The sequence below is a fragment of the Hydra viridissima genome, unplaced genomic scaffold (genome assembly GCF_058129835.1).
Source record: "Hydra viridissima isolate aposymbiotic clone 2 unplaced genomic scaffold, HvirCarnegie_v1 scaffold_15, whole genome shotgun sequence".
In the NCBI taxonomy this organism is placed as follows: Eukaryota; Metazoa; Cnidaria; class Hydrozoa; order Anthoathecata; family Hydridae; genus Hydra; species Hydra viridissima.
Window position 1 is genome coordinate 4,918,516 of NW_028324314.1, and position 17,805 is coordinate 4,936,320.

The 17,805-nt window shown below is 28.0% G+C and overlaps 1 protein-coding gene across 1 annotated transcript; it reads right to left on the bottom strand.

The window, feature by feature from the left end:
• Window positions 1-3,473: 3,473 nt before the first annotated feature.
• On the bottom strand, window positions 3,474-15,735 carry LOC149878318 (tether containing UBX domain for GLUT4-like). The gene is made up of 18 exons (XM_090072850.1): window positions 13,510-15,735; window positions 13,250-13,308; window positions 12,988-13,088; window positions 12,781-12,895; window positions 12,097-12,148; window positions 10,851-10,924; window positions 10,624-10,697; window positions 10,262-10,518; window positions 10,092-10,141; window positions 5,917-6,026; window positions 5,733-5,805; window positions 5,384-5,465; window positions 4,989-5,055; window positions 4,342-4,404; window positions 4,127-4,179; window positions 3,964-4,015; window positions 3,774-3,852; window positions 3,474-3,672 (listed from the first exon to the last, which is right to left on the bottom strand). Exons 1-18 carry the CDS (start codon window positions 13,591-13,593, stop codon window positions 3,528-3,530), a joined length of 1,590 nt encoding a protein of 529 aa, XP_089928976.1. The 5' UTR covers window positions 13,594-15,735; the 3' UTR covers window positions 3,474-3,527.
• Window positions 15,736-17,805: the final 2,070 nt, after the last annotated feature.

Genomic DNA, 17,805 nt, shown 5'->3' on the forward strand with positions numbered 1-17,805 from the left:
AAGAAGCTTTAATTGATTTAATGTCACGAATCTGCCATTCCACTTAATTAGTAAGAAAAATAGTTTGACCTTAAATTCTGTCAATGTTATTCTGTCAATTCTAACCGTGTTACACTAAAAACTTAACGTAATAATCTCATGATTCTCTGAAATTAAATACTCTTAACCTAACACCTAGAGCAGTGTTGCGTAAGCAATTTACATTTCCTTCTATTTTGTGTAAAATTTTGTCGCAATCCCTAAGATAAACATTATCGTTTTTTTAATTGTCAAAGTAGTTAAGCTGGTTTTTTTTAAAAGGACGTACCGTGGTGTGACCAAACAAAGTCCTATGCTTTCAGAAAGTCCTAAATTAAAAATTGACAAATTTCGTATATGTAAAAGAAACATTTGCGGAAAATAACTCTGTTGTTTTAACTAGATATCTAGTTAGATAAAATAACTAAATTTTTTTCTCTAAATGTTTATTTTATGTATACGAAATTTGTCATTTCTTAAATTAGGACTTTCTTAAAGCATAGGACTTTGTTAGGTCACACCACTGTATGTAAGCAAAATTTTTCAGGAATCAATAAAAATTTTTTCAAATAATGAATTTGTTTAAAATGTTCGTTTTATATTCACCAATTGACCAAATGGTAGCTTTATTATTATTTCTAAAAATTTCAAGTGAAATGCGTGATAAATGACGTTTTTTAGGCTAAATTTTGTACATATCCCCCAAAAAATAAAATTAGCATGTTAAAAAGTAAGAAAACTCTCTTAAGATTGGTAAAAAGATGATCGTTTACACGCACCAATATCTTCTTCCTCAAAAGGAATTAATCATTATCTTATCATTAACTTATCATCAATCAATGTCAATTCGGTTCCAATTGTTTTTGCTTGAAAAATGAAATTGGCTAACATCCTTTGTGAGTTTCAAGCTGACTTACTCTCGCAGCCTTGCAGTTGGTGTGATATGGATGCAATAAATTTGATAAGCCTTTGAACTATTGGGTCAATCAAAAGCAGCTTCAAAATTTACAGATATTCTGGCAGCATTGGCTTAAAAGTAAAATTGTTTGGTAAAAAGTAAAGTTGTTTGGTGCTGCTGTTCATGAGCTAATCATCATGGTATCAGATAGCTCTCTTGTTCTAGAAATGCTTTCTCCCATGGAACTTCACCTCATGCTTGGGTTGTTAACCATTTGTTCAAAATTCTAAAATAAGTTTGGTCAGAAGCAAACAAAAGCATCCCTTCGCATTCAGCAAACTCATTACCATAGCAGTCAGTTTGAAGAAAATGACTCTCGGAAACTGCTGAAAAATGAGGATTGTTTTCAGCAGCTTGCTGAAAGTCATTCTGCCTTTCAGGTTTTTGGAATCATTCACATACTCAGGTCCCAGCAAGCACACAACGTTGAAACAACGTTGAAATAACGTTGATCGACGTTAATCAATGTTATTTCAACGTTGTTTCAACGTTGTGTGCTTGCTGGGGTACTTCAATGCTTTTGTAAAATCATTTTTTGGATGAAATTTATTCTCAAAATATTGAACGCTTCAGAACCTTTTATTATCAATATTATATACAGTTTTTTATCACAGAAAAAATTGATCGTAAAAAACTCCTCTTGGTATTTACTGCGAGCAACTCATAGAGGCATCAACCACTGGCAACAAATCAAGGGTGATTTTTTTTTATTGAAATATTCATTTAAGTTTATTTCCCATTCACTTGTTAATACAATCACAAGATATATATATATATATATATATATATATATATATATATATATATATATATATATATATATATATATATATAAATAAAATAAAATAATATTTTTTTTGCAATAACTTTTTTCTCGCCTTTGCCATCATAGCTGTTAATTAAAATAAGTCATTTTAAAACAATTTTTTAAAAGTCGATTTTTTTTCTTGAATGAAATAATTTGATTTATAAAATAATATTTTTAGTGTCTGGGCTGGATTAAGTTTCATCCCATGTAGATGGTTTTCTTGGAATAAGCCGAGTAAGCTACTTTGCATTTTTTTAATCTGCGCCGTTCAATTTGCATCATTTTTTTTTTTTTTTTCTGGCCATATTTGGATTGAAAAAACAAGTTTGGATGGTGGAAGAGCTGGAGTTTTAGTTTTACACTTAGATAACTAAAAAACTTGTTGTTTTAGAAAACTTTTATTAAAAATATGTGGAAAAGTAAAGTGATTGGTATAAATATTTGAAAAAGAAACTTGAAGAAGAAATCATAAGAATTCAATGTGAAGTAAGTCATTCTCTGAACCCAATTGAAATCGATATTTTTCTTTGATGGTAATAATTTTGAAAAGTCAGATTCACTTAAGAAGGTGCAAACTCCATCAAAAAAAACTGCCATTTTTTTTTTCAAATCAGCTTTTAAATAAAATGGGAACATCGAGAAAAACTTTCTTTTAAAAAAAACATTTTCTTTATTTTTACTTTTGTTTAATCTCAACTTTTTCCATAAAACTATATTAATATTTATATTTATATATTTATTAATAGTATTTTTTACATTAAAATTCCTTATTAGTTGAATAACTACGATGTTTTCAACCCCAAAGTTGAAAATAATTTTGCACATCAAGAATTAAGTCGACATTTTAATGGTTGTCAGATGAAAACGGAGCGGTTAAAATTAAATAAAATCTAACCATTTAAAATGGAATTTAAAGAAGTAGTGATATGTAAGAAAACAGCCACGTTCCGCTTAATACATGCATAGCAGCCGAGAGAAATTTCGGGCCCCGAGGAAGTTTTCTTAAGAGGCCCACATTATGATCAATTATATACCCAGGACCAAAAGAAGCGTGCTCTGGTCATTGAAAATTAAAAATAAAAGTTAATCAAACCTTTTAAAAGTCAAAACTACTTAAATCTTTTAAAAATTACTTTAAAAAATTATTTGTAGACACACGGGGCCCCCCCCTCTCGGCGGCCATGAATACATGGCATTAAGATAAATTTACTAGTCACTAAATAACTGCAAAATAACGATGATGGATTCATAGTTATTGTAGCATAGTTGCTCAAGACTTTCAAATCTCGTGATTAAGTCATACGTTTTGTTCATTAAACGATTTATAAGCGTGAACTTATGAAGCGCAACATTTACATTTATTAACAACAGAGAAATATTTGCAGGGTGAGAAAAAAACCAAGAATTTTTGTGTTTAATAAGCTAACCTTAATTGCAGCAATAATTATGCATCATCATTATATTGGAGCTTCAACTGCTCAAGGTTATTGAAAACTCCATTTACTCTATAACTTTGGTTTCGCTCGTAAGGTATAAATGCTAAATTATCGTTATTTTAACATTGTGTTAGATTTATAAGTCATTTCAAATACAAAAAAAAACAACCGATAATCACTTTCGTAAAGATAAACTAGTATCTTCGCAATTTGTTTATCGTTACGAATTTTTCGATAAAGATAAACACACTTATTATTTTGTTATTGTGTTTCTGAAAATAAATAATTAAAATGACATGTTTTGAATTCACTTTCCAGTTTTAAACCACTTAGGCGCTGCTTTCGGTATAGTTGCGGAAGATGTAGTTGAGACAAATGTAGCTGACGCAGATGAAATACGAGGTGTGTTTACTAGGTCAAGTTCAGGCTCCGCATTTGATTGCTCAGCATGCCTAAAAATAAAAAGAATAATGTAAACAGACACGTTTGAGATAAATTCCAAAGTTTATGAAATACCTTCTGAATGCGAACAAAGAAAACAAATAATCACTACCTTCGAATAGAAGACACCAGATCATCGGCATCTGCCAACGAACGCATGTTTTCCAAGCATACCGTCCTCAAATAAGAATCTAAAGAAAAAAGAAGCCCTAGCCTCTTCTTATTAAGCGCGGCATTTTTTTTTTTTTTTTTGTCATTAATATATTTATCATGTTAAATTACTTTTCACGAAAAAAGCTTACGATGTTCACTTGTTGTAGATATGTGAATAATAGCGGATGGAAGGAGTTTAGCCTAAAATTAACACAATGAATCTCTATTTAAACAAAGTACAGAAATTTTTTTTTTAGCAGAGCGGACAAGATTTTTCACAAAAATCTTGATAGAAATTAAAAAACTAAAAACCTGGTGAAGGGTTGCGTTCATATCATTAAGGAAAACACGAGGAGGTGTAGTGACTAAAACACATGCATAGAATCTTTTTTAAAATAGACGCAAAGAATCTTGTTTATGAAAACTATTCCAACTACATAAAAAACCAATTTCAGCAGAACTCATAAAAACAGCTTACAGATTTCAGCAGATTTCATAAAAACAGCTTTGAAATTAGAGGGACTTACACATTTCGTATTTTGAGATATCTTCAGAAACGTAGAAATCAAGAAATTCTTTTAAGCTTTTAACTACAAACAAATTTAACATTTAATTTTCTTAAAAGATTATATTGCTTTCAATCATATCTTTATTTCTTTTTGAAATGATAGTGTATAATTTTCTATATAAATATATAGGCAATAAATATATACATGGCGTCCACTAGATGTTCATTTCATATTCCAGTTTTGTTTTCTAAAGTCTGTTCAAATTAGATTTTTAAGAAAAGCAAAACATTCTAGTCTCGATAAGAAATATAAAAAATCCAAACTTTACCAATATAGGTACAGTTTAATCTATGCTCACTATTACGCTAAGAATCTTTGTTTAGCATAATTAGAAATGCAGAAACTATTCATTTATTACAAAATAATTAAATTCTGATCAAAGTCGTGCCACACGCTCTTTTTATAACATTTGCAATGTTTAGGGTATTTACAATAGAATTCTGAACAAAGCAAATGTCAGTAATATCTTAAGTTAAGATAAATCGGTAGCGTAATAGTTATTTTTCTATTTTTCCAGGGCATGTGTACACCATGTGTATAGACAATAGATAAAACTTTAAAATGCACTATGTATGTAGTGTTTTCCAGAATCATAAATCGCTCACCTGTTTCTAATGGTCGGAAAAATGCTTGAACAACTGTCTTGTCGGGAAATTGGAATCTAATCGGAACCTTAAAAAAGGATCAGAAATTTTGATTTAGATACACTGAACCCTCTGAACTCACTGAACTCACTGCATTGAATTGTACGGATTGCACTCGTTAATCTATTAAATTTTATTAAATTTTATTACTACTTTCAGAATAGAATATCAAAAAACTATCTTTAAATGTCTTGAATGTGATTGGTTATCTTTGTAAAACTCCAATACCTTCTAACAAGTCTGATTTTCTTTTCATTTATTTTATTGAGCCTCTCTCAAGCTACTTAATGATTTCATGCTTAGTACTCATTTTAACCATCATTTATAAATAAATTTGCAAAACTTAAAATTCTGACTTTTCTAATTGAAGATATCTTTTCCATTTCTTTCTTGTCACGCATGGCTTTTGTCATCAATCTACCCTCATCTTTTCCAGCCCTGTTAGACAAACCATGTAAATAATTATAAGAATATTTTAATCAAAAAATTGAGCATTACAGATGATATTTACATTAAAAAAATACAAAATTATGACATTTTCATTAAATTTATTGATGAAAATGCAGACAGACAAAACAGAAAGCAGCTAAATACTGATTAATGTGCTTACTAATTTTAAAGTTCAATTGAAAAAATAAAAATACAGATTGAAAAGCATTTAAATTGTGTTTTTCAATAACCAAAGAAAAAAAACCTTCAACCTACAGTTCTGCTTTGAGATCTTTGAGTCTGGAGCGTAAATCGTCTACAGTTAGTTTGAAAAAGTTCTCATCGCATTCTAAAAAAATTTTCTCGTTATAAAGAAAATGAAAATTCATTTTGAAAAGATAAGCAAAATAATTGTAAGTAATATCAACCTTTAAAATTTTGTAAATAAAAAAAATCTTACCAGCCTGCTCATTTCCTCTGCTTTCACATTCTGCAGTGTTAGCAAATGGCAATGTTGAAAAAACAATTGCCTCGCGATCACAAGGCATGGACATTTGTACTTCCCATCGCCTATAAAAAAAAAAGCAGTAAGAAATTTAGTTAATTTCATTTTTGATTCCAAATCAAAACACTTAGATAACTAAAAAATTTGTTATTTTAGAAAAATTTCATTTCAAAAACTGTATAAAAATATCAATAGCCAGCAATAATAATGAAAGCATTAACAATAAAGATATTCTGAAGTTTTATGGAAACAACAAGTCATTTCATTATTCTTTGTTGATCCTTTAAAATCCAATTTTCTTGAATCTGTATTATCTTAACATTTCATCTTATGTTTAAGATTATGTTAATCTTGAATTTATCAAATGTTTTTCAAATACTTTATTCTTCGAAATTATGTTTATTGCTTTTCTTTTTATCTCATGAAATTAAGAACAATAGAGATTTACTTGAAAGTAATGGTTATTAAAGTCTTATGTTCTCCTTTACCTCTCCACAATAGACACCCAGTTAAACATGGATATCCCCACTTTACTCTCACCCCTTTAGTGTCTGTCTACACATAGCCAATAGTAAGAAAAATATAAAAAGCACATTTTGAAGAATGAATTTTTGATCTTATTGTATTAAGATTATGATTAACTTTAGGCTCCACTCGGCTCCATCATTGAACACTGTAAAGTTTCTAAGGATTTTGATGAAATCTTGGAATTGAGTGCTAGTAGACTTCATCACCCAACTTTCATTGTTTTTCTCACAAGCATCAAAATCTTTGAAAATCTAATAACTGTTCTCATCAACTTGTTCATTCTGTGCTTTTAGAAGTAAACACAGCTTCTGATTTTGAGCAACCAAAATCCTCAGCAACATCAAAAGCTCAAATAGTTGGTTCAAAATATTTTTTACTCCCTAATGACATCACTACTAAGTGAGTTGTTAAATACCAGTTATAACTTTCAAAGTGCTGAGGTAAAGCTTGCCCCATTTACCATCCTTACAGCATAGGAAGTTTTAATAGCATTTACACCAACAAAGCTTTTCAGGAACCAAGTCATATAGCAGATAGCAATAAAAGTGGTGGCTTCTTCATTTTAAGCTTTTCTTGTTTAGCCATTATGTTAAGGATATTTAGGGTCATGTAAAGGGTTAGCATATAAATTACATCTTTAAAAAATCTTGCTTCATGACAACATGCTGGTTGGTGAAATCTAAAGTCAGGAAAATATCTGCTCTTAGAAAGAATGCAGTAAGTTCACAAACTATTCCACAGTCATTCCTTGGAAAGTTCTTGAGTTTGGAGGCTCTCAAGCAAAAATCCAAGGATTCTTTGGCAATATCATGGAGAATTGAACCAACCTGAAGCCTTTGAGATATCCAATCAAATTTGGTGATATGTTCTCCCTTATTTATCTCCTTACAGATAATACATCATTTTTCCTTCATTTTGACATAGACCTTTCTCTTCTCTGTTCAATCAATTCTTTTTCCAGTTTTAAAAGTTTCTCAAAACAGTTGCTTTTTAAAAGGTATTTTCATAAAATGTTTGTATTGATTGTGAAGTTTTAACAAACTTCCTTGACTTAAAGCAACATTAGAGCAATCTATGGCTATGGTTGTTATGCTTTAGTTTGCACCTAATGTTGTCCAAAGAAGCATTAAATTTGTTGCTGCTCCTACTTATAATGAAGGGATAGTACCATAATACATCACCATTTATAGGAAGTTGTCTATTAAGTAACTCTTTCAGTGGATACTTTAACAAATGAAAGAAATGTCTGCACTTTTAATTTTAGGTTGAATTTTTTTCTGCTTACTGTCATTTTTTTTCTTTGTTCTCCCTATTTACTCTGAAATGATTTAAAATATATATTTTTAACTGTTGTAGTTTCTAAATAATAAATTGAAATTAAGTACTTAGACCAAATGCTTTACTACAGGTGGTAAACAAACTAAATTAGAAAATAATATTATAATCATAGATTCACAATTCAACATGTGAAGACATATAATTGAATACTGAAGTGCAGTGTACATAACAGTGTACAGTAGCAACGAAGATAGAAAAGAAAGAACTGGTTCTACAATTCTGGTCCTGCAAGTAAATGAGTTTACTCTATAGTTTAACACTCAAAAAATTAAAATTGACATCAATCATTTCTAATCAAACATTAATATGCCTACCTATTGCTATCTGGTTTGGTGTGAAAAATTGTTAAATTTAGGACCTACCCTACAGGTGTGCTACTAAAGGTGTGATATTGTGAATACTTTGTAATTAATAATTTTCAAAAATAGTTTTTTGCTTTGATGTCAAGTTTATCTTAAACAAATCTGCTCACTGTGCAAAGTTCCTGCTGTTGTAACTAATTGTTAGTTCAAGCTACTACTTATAGAACTATATTTGCTGAAAGCAATAAAACATATACTGTATTACATTTTGGTTTGTTGGAATCAACATGGCAGAATCAATTAAATCTTCAAATTGAAGTATAGACAAGTTTTGGCTAATTGCAACCAAAAACTTATCTATATTTCAAAAATTGTCACTCAACATCAAACTGTTGGGGTACTAAAGCTAACTTCAAGATCAGGTCAAAGGCCAGCTGATGCAGTGCTAACACTTGCTTAAATCAGTTGCTTAAATCTTAGAAGACTCTTTAATCATCAGCATGTGCTTTGACATAATGATATCCAGACCTTTGAGATTTACATGGGTTGTAATCTTTTGGGTAACCTGCCATCATGATAATCATTATAAGTTTGAAATACTTTTATCTAATTTTTTAGTATCCATTTTAAAAATTTGGTATTGTTGTGATATTAGCAGTATGAATATTATACCCACTGTAATGATATATCCACTGTAATGATATGACTTGGGGAACCTTTAAATGTTATCCAAATGAGCTGAAATTTTTTTTAAAAAGTTTTTTTCAAATAATTTCTTTGTATAAAATGATAAAGATGGTTCAAAAGATTTCTACAAAAATAAAATCGTAAAAATTGAAAACAAAGTAACATTGTTTAAATTAACTTTTTTTTTTTTTTGAAGGTTGCCACAAAAAGTTCCTAATGGAAGTGCAGCAATCATTTCATTATAAAAAATTTCCAAACAAGTACAAAATTCCTGTCATTCAGCCTGTCTCCCAAGTGTATGTTACACATCACTTCATGGGATGAATATAATTAAACAAGTATGTTCTTGTCACCTCCACATTTAGGTTTCTCTTCAAATTTATGATTTTAAAAATTTTTGATTTACCCTTTTTCCATCAGTAATAATTTATAACAGTTTTGCATTGTGATATTTGTTAATTGTTTCAATAATTGGTTTGTATTTTTTAATAAGAAATTTAAAATCTAAAGAACTGATTGGAATTATTTTTACTAGAAACTCTGGTCCACCAAATAAACATTTTACCATTATAGCCAACATGGTTCTGGTAAAGACACCAGTGCCCAAACAATGTACCTTTATGATAAGTTAATCTAGATTTGATATAAACTTTATTAACCAGCATGCATCATTACAGCAATCCATAAACAAAGTTTGACGTTCTAACAAAATTGCTTTCAGCTTGAATATTAAATGCGTCCAATCTTGATTTTCTATAATGTATGGGTTATTTTGCTTTACTGCATTAATGAGCTTTTGGTTGTGATGATTTCTTTAGCTACCCATTATCGAATTTCTTGGAAAATAAAAATTTAGTAATTTCTTGGAAAAGTAATAAAACTTTAATAATTTCAAGTTTTTAATTACAGGAAAGATGCAAAACAAAATTTCCAGAGAATTATGACTATCATCTTTTTCATTTCAAGGAAAGACTTTTAAAGACCAACTTCAATAAAAAATCATTGAGATTTTTATCAATTTTTTGTTTATTATGGATAATGTTATTTAATAAGAATATGAACAATAGTGCTATTTGTCATATTTATTTAGTTAACACATCCTACCCAATGGTTTTGAAAACAGTTAGCAATTCACTGGTTCACATTTTGCACAATTACAACTTATCCTCTAATACCATACTTGATTCACCATCAAGTACAATAGTGGATAATCTTTCCTAAATACTCACATCTGGTTTGAATCAATTGCTATACAATCACACATTAAATACTCACATCTGGTTTGGATCAATTGTTGTATATTCTTCAGTTGTAGGTTCAGGAAACTGCAAAAAAGATATCAAGATGAAATCATGACAAAAAGAAAAATATTTTCTTGATTCAGTTAAAATTTTTTGGGTTTTTAATGCTACTTAAAATTTACTAAGCTCAAGAAATAATCTTACTTTAAAATTTGAGAATTCAGAAAAACTTGTTATTGTTTCTTCAGCATTGCAATCCTCCTCCTTTTTATCCTCTATACTTTCAGGAAAAATATGGCTTGATTTTGGTTCAACAGCATCTGGAAATATTTGAAAGGGAGGTGGACCAGATAAAACCAAATTTGGAGATTCCAGATTAGAATTATGCTCATCACTAACTACTGTAGACAAAGATGCCGAAACAGATGAATCAGATCGTTTCACTTTCTTTGGATTGGGTTCTTATAAAAAAAAAAAAAACTTTTCAGAATCTATAAAAAAAAAAAAAAAAAAAAAAAATAGAAAAAAATTAAAAAATAATTTTACTAAGATTAACAACATTTTACCTACAATTTGATGATTAATTTGATGATCAATTTGAGATGCAACTTCAGAAACTGTATCATCACGAAAAAGTAATCTAAAAAATAGCAAATGTTTCAAGAAACAAAAAAAACAATTAACTTATGGAACATTAAAAAAAAAATTTCTTTGGAAAAAGGAGAAATAATGTGATCTCATGGACCAACAGATACAATTTATTGTACAAGACAAAAAAAAAATTAAAACCTACCTGATAATCGCTCTTCCACTAACAATTCCCATTGATTTTAATGTGGTTCTGGCTAAATGATTCAACCCTTTGTACTAAGACAATACAGATAAAAAAAAAAAATTTTGAACATAATCATAAATCAAAATAAGATTTACTGATTATATCTTTTAATTAAATTTTAAAGATTGTTTTTTTGCTTCAGTTGCTTATTATGCTCATAACATTTTCTTGAATATACACTTAACTGATATCAAATGCATAATTACTGATTTAATTGTTATGACAACTGTGATGAACCAAACTTAATGCAAAAAAAGTATTCAGCCAATTGTAAATTTATGAATATTTTATTTTCATTAACGTCGCATTCTTAATAACCATAAAAAATTATTCAGCTAATTGTAAATTTATGAATATTTTATTTTTATTAACATCACATTTTTAACAATTATAAAAAATTCACAAGAAATAAAAAATGGTTATAGAAGCAGTAAACATTTAACATTTTGTTGGATTTTCTTTCATTTCTCAAATAACCTGCAATTGTGAATTGAAAAACTTTTGAACTTAATCTAGATATTTATTCAATCATTTTCAAGAGCCAACTTGGCACCAATTTCAATGGCCAACTTAAAATCACTTTCATTAGCCAACTTGATGACACTTTAAAATAACATTTTAACTGTGAATTACAATTCATTTTTCATTAATATAAAATCAAATGGGCCAAATAAAAAATAATAGGAAAATAGAATTTAGTGATAGCCAACAGTATACTTTTTTGGGATCAATTGGATGCATTTCTGATGTTATAATATGTTATGATGTTATGATGATGTTATGATGATGTCATAATGATGTCACAACATCATTATAGCATCAGCTATGAATGAAGAACAAACAAAATTAAAAGCTTTTAACTTTAATTATCATCCTTTTCAAGCAAATTTATTTGTGAGAATAAAAAGTTAAAAAGCAAAATGAAATATTCAAAAAACAGAAATATTTTTTAGTAGTTAAGTAAACAAAAGAGAAAGCAATTTATACATTTTTTTATCACTAAAATAATTTTTATCAAATGTTTGTATTTGAGAACTAAGTAATAAAGTATACACATGGTATAATAAATTGACTTAAAAAACTATCAAAATATTTGTAGATTTATAAAAGTTTTTTTTTTTGAGAATAAAAACATTCCTCACATTGCATGTAGATTTACAAAAATCGTTTTTTTTTTTGTTTTTTTTTGAGGATAACAACATACCTCACATTGCATATAGATGCACACTGCTTCTGGTTTAACCAATTCTAATCCACTAAAGTGAGAAAAGAATTTGTAAGCATTGTTAGCTGGACATATTTATGTTTATAATAAAAAATTGAATATCATTTTTAGTTTTTAGACAAAAAGAAACATCAAAAAATGAAAACTAAAAACAATTTGGCATCTTAGTTATGATCAAAATATTTGTACTTTTTATGAGGAAATAATGACTTAAATGCCACATCTATTAATAATGATTTGAAGAAGATTTACATTTTTTATGTAACAAAATTCTAATTTAATAACATATAGTGCATGTGTTTTTCTGAATTTCAAGGTTTTACTTGACTCAACCAAACTTTCATAATTTAACTGTTAAATGTGTGTTAAAGTAAGTATAGCTCACACACCTCTGAGCTTTTGTAATTAACAAAAAGCATTTGATTTATGATTTTCTTTCTTAAAAAATAACAGCTTCAACTATCAAAGCTCACTAAATATGGTTCTTAGAATCGGTTAGTGTTAATTAGCTTTATATAAACTACTCATTTTCTACAATTCCTTGCATGATCACACATGAATCCATCATGATACCACAAATATGTGCTTTTTATCTTTGTTCTAAATAAAATCTAAAAGTAGTATTAGTAAATTTTTCAACTATCTAATATTGCTTCTAAACACCTAGCTTGTTCAGTATGCTTGAGAACATCCATTAATGTTTGACTAACAGTGAAATTATGATGGTATCTGGTCCCATCTTCCATCTGCAATGCAATAACAATTTCTTCAAGAGATCCTAAAAAGAAATAGTATATATTCTTACAGTTATAGCAGCAGCACAGTACATAACATGCTACAGATGTTTAAGGGAGACATTGAAAAAACAACCTTGTCTTGGATTTAAACATTTCACCATTTCAATCTTTGCATTGTTTGCAAAGTTTAGAAAGCGCACCATCGATGATACAGGAATAACTTTATTTTGATGTCTATGATAAAAAAATGAATTCAAATTAAACCATAGATATTTTCTATTAACAAAAAACATTTTCTATTGTTAGAAATAGTTTCTGTTAAAAAACATTTTCTTCTTATGAAAATATTGAATTTGCAAAAACGTAGAGTAAAAATATTAACAAATAAGACTTACTTTAACTCATATTCTTCCTCTTTGTATTCTTTTTCTTTTTCGCAAACAGTTTGTAGAATCTATAAATTTTTAGTATAAATACAGCAAGGTTTTTTTAAATTTTGCTATATTTTTTTTATTATTTAAACTTTTGATTGTCAATATTCATAGTTCAGTAAATTTTAACAACTTTAAAGAAAGTTTTAAAAAAACTCCATCAATATATCAAAGAATATCTAATGATTATAAAATTGATAAAAGGCTCCTTAGAAAATAGTTACCTGCAATGCAGTCATTTGAGGTTGTGTCTTAACTTTAACTCTTCTCCCATTTGGACACAATACTTCAACAGATTTATTGCTCATTTTGTGTTCTTATTTAAACTATTCAGCTGAAAACAAAACAAATCTTATGAAGCAATATTAAGTTATGTATTAAGTTAAAACTAGGGATTCTGAAATACAAGTAACAAATATTTACGAATAAAAGTCATAGCATCCTTAAAAAATGTTTTTAAAACTAATTAAGAAAAAAAAGTATGATTCCAGGGTATTAAAACATACATAGTAAATAAAGAATATTTTAAGATTATGATTTTAAGCTTGATAAATTTTTCAAATTTTCATGAAAATCAATTTTTTTTTAACTCCCATGAAAACAAATTTGTTAAATATTCATAAGCTTTGTAAATACTCATGAGTTTTATAAATATTTGGGGGAAAAAAATAAGAAAACACAATTCAAAAAATTCTGTTAAGTCCAATAAGTAATTTCTGAAACAGTTAATTCACAAACTGTGATATTAAACTCGGGGTAGTAAACCCAGAGTAGTAAACCGAGATTTGAAAAGGTAGCTTTAATTGTGGTTAATCAAAACTTAAAAAAAGTTTAAATCTTTTTTTGCCATATGTAACAAAAAATTTGCAGCTGAGATGGAGAAGATTTTGTAGTGGAAGATTATAATATAAAAAACAACTCACTTGAGCATGCTTTACTTTTTTTTTTTTGTATACTTAAAAGTATACAAAAACGTTTATACAAATCTATTAAGTAAAAAAATGATGATAAAATTATTTCAACACTAAGATTAAAAACAATTAAAAAGATTATTCTTATTTTTATAATATCATTTTCAAAAACCACTTGAAGGCTCATAGACATTTTTTGCACTAAATAATATCAGACTTTTTTTCTCTCTCTTTTTTTAATATTAAAACTAAAGAATATTGAAAATGTCACAACCCTCAAATTCTACATTCATTTTACATTCATTTTTCAAATTCTACATTTATTCTACATTCTACATTTTCATCAATAAACATACCAGATAAAATAAATTTCAAACTTTCTTAATTTAACTTTCTCCCTGGACCTGTGAAATTGGCTGTTTTTGATGGTTTTTAAGATTTTTTTTTCTAATCACAAATTAGGTAACTAAACTAAATGTTAATAAGAAAAAGATTTTAAAAATTATATATGATAAGTATTTCTTATCAACAAACTCCAAAATTTTGCATTACTTAATAATCTATGTTAGCACATATGGATTGGAAATTCATTGGATATATTAGGATGATAGCTTATCACTTGTGGAGTTAATTTTGTGGAGTTAACGTAGTGAACTCAATAATTTGTTTGTATAACTTAATAATCTATGTTAGCTCATATGAATTGGAAACTGGATGAAAGTCTATCACTTTGTGGAGTTAAACCAACTTAGTGAACTCAATAGTTTGTTTGCTCTATAAATATTTTGTTTTGCTGTCCTTATGAATTCAAATTTAAAATCTTCATACTTTTTTTGGAATTTGGCACAGATGTTCATACCAACCTTTCAATTTTTTTTCTGTAACTCTCTTTTTTGAAGTTAAGGATCCTTAATGTAACTTGCTGAATAGTTTTTTGATATTCAGAGGCTACTCAATAGGGGTAAAACTTAGCAGTTCAGATGTGTTGTTTTGCAATTATATGCATATGCTAAATGTACACAAATCAGTAAATATATCAAAGGAAACAAATTTAAATGTATTAGACTAAATATCAAATTACAATTTCATATCTTATTATGAACACAATACATTCCATGTTGGGGCTATTCGTGTTCAATTAAATACCATCAAAGAAAACTACAGCAATTTATAACATAATTATTATAAATTACTGTTATTGTCTTTGATAGAATGTTAAATATTCAAAATAAATATTTTAAAATTAATTTTTTGAGCTTGTGATTTTACCAACCATCAAGGTATCAAAAGTGTCATACACTTCAAGGCGACTTTTGCAATAAACAGGTATGCTCTTCCTAAAAAACCTTGACACCTTGGAAAAGTTTTTGCATTTCAGGCTTGGATAAAAGCAATAATTTTTTTTTGTTTGTTTTTTCAAAATGAAGCAACTTTACACCATGTCAAGGATTCATGTCCAGACAAGATGACTACAACAAGTTCAAATGACTATAAGACACCCCTTGATGATGATGAAACCAGGTCATGGGTTTTTTTTTTCAATTTATTACATGCAGTCATCCATCTAAACATCTCCACTAAAAGCCATGGTTTTCACAACTGACTATTCTTCATCAGATACCTTTCCTAGAAAATAATGAAAGTGGAGCAACTTCTGAGCTACCACATGTTATTGTGCAATTTTTCGAACTTTTTTGAGAGTTAACTAAATATTGAAAAATCCTAAACTATTACGTAAACCAATCAGAAGTGTTATGCCCAGGAAAACAATGCTATTTTTTCTGTTATTAGTATTAATTGGAAGCATTCATAAAAAGATGTGTTTGCTGAATATAAAACTTCAAAAATGGTGATGCATTAGCAATAATTTTATATAACAAAAGTATTTTTACTACTTTTAAAAGTTATGCAGGAGAAATTGCAATGCAAGAGTAAATTGCTCTGTTGTTGTTTTTAATGAGTAGTTATTGGCAACCTGAGAAATGTTTATAGCTGCTATTTTCAAATGATTTATTGCATAGATTTTATATTATTTTATATATAATGAACTTGCACACTTTGCTTTTGAAAGTTAGCAGTAACAATTTTACTGCTAACTGTTAAAAAGTTTTAAACCAAAATTTGAAACTTTTTTAAAACAACCAGCCAAGGTGTAAGCTGAAACAAAATCTAGAATAACCTCAAGAGCCTGCTGAAACTGTAAGATCAACATTGCAGCAACAAATCAGTGTTTTTACAATTTCCACCAATGATAATAAAAATTGAAACATCAACAAGTCCTGGTTGTAAAAAAAACATTCAGTTCCACTGGTCAAATATACCGAAAAGGTTCAAATTAAAGAGCATTATGTGATAAGTGTACAATATATTTCAACAGAGGTCAAGAAGATGAAGAAACAGCTGTTTCTAGATGTAGTAAACATAAAGAAAAAAGCCTACATTGTCTATACTGAGTGGTTTGCAAAAGCCACTTGAGAGAGAACTTGAACTTGAGAGAGAACTATAACCAAGGTAAAAAAAAAATAAGAGCAAAGTTGTTGACAAATCTTAAGATAAAAAAAAGGACACATACTCAGTTCATAAGAAGTACAATCTGAATAGCAGTACTACTGGTGAATGAAAAACAGAGGTATTAGAAAAATACTATAAACATCTACAAAAATTCAAAACTAAAGTACAAGATCATAGATGGAAAAGACTGTGAATCAGAAGACAGATACAAAAAATTTTTTAATTGTAAAAGAGATGTCTGGTAATATTACACATATTTAAGTAAAATAATATTATGCCATATGAAAAAAAACATATATATCACATCATGATATTTCACAAGTAGTGGATGTTTGAAAACTGCAATTGCTATAACTCTTAAACTACACTGTGAAACTCAATCAAATAATAAATAAAACACTTAGTATACATAGCTGGTTTTAGACAAAATATCCAATTAATATGTTAATAGGGTATGCTTTGTATCATCTTTAAAAAATCATTCAAATGCTGTTGGTAAACAAAATGTTCTTAATTTTATTGGTAATAATTTGATTGGTACTAAATAATTGAGCTATAACTGAGTAAATTTTAGTCAATCCAATTGATAAAAACAATAAAGGACCAGTAAAAAAATAAATATTTAAATTTTATTTAAACTTTGCCTACTGCTTTGAGGAACTACTTCTTGGTAAAAAAAACTGGCCAGCTCAAACTTCTGAAATTAATTCAATCAAATTTTTTTGGGAACTGGGATAGGTGAGATTAATTACAAGGAAAAATATGTGAAAATGTCTTGAGCAACTTTCTAAAACATTACAAAAAATTTGTAAAGTAGTTATTAAATCACAAGGTGAACATCAAAAAAAAAAATGTCCAAATTAACACTGGCAACTAACAACTTGTAATGAGTGTGTTTTGAGATCAATTTTTATTAAATAATTCATAAAATTTGCTGACAAAAACCTGCTACTATTGAATATACAGAATTAAGCAAAAAAAAAAAAGTTGTTTTGAAGTGATTTTGATGGCAATTTTATCACTGGAAAGTTTTTTCATTAATCAAATTTTTTATAAAATTTTTCTAAAAAGAAAACATTTTTATTACTTTTTTTTGAT

Bases quoted from the DNA above. Each gene is read 5' to 3' on its own strand.
- LOC149878318 (XM_090072850.1), bottom strand. From the start codon at position 13,593: ATGAGCAATAAATCTGTTGAAGTATTGTGTCCAAATGGGAGAAGAGTT. The intron at 13,089-13,249 runs GTAAGTCTTATT...TTTTTATCATAG, and splicing joins GAGGAAGAATATGAGTTAAA to ACATCAAAATAAAGTTATTC. The intron at 5,466-5,732 runs GTAGGTTGAAGG...TTTGTCTAACAG, and splicing joins AAAGATCTCAAAGCAGAACT to GGCTGGAAAAGATGAGGGTA.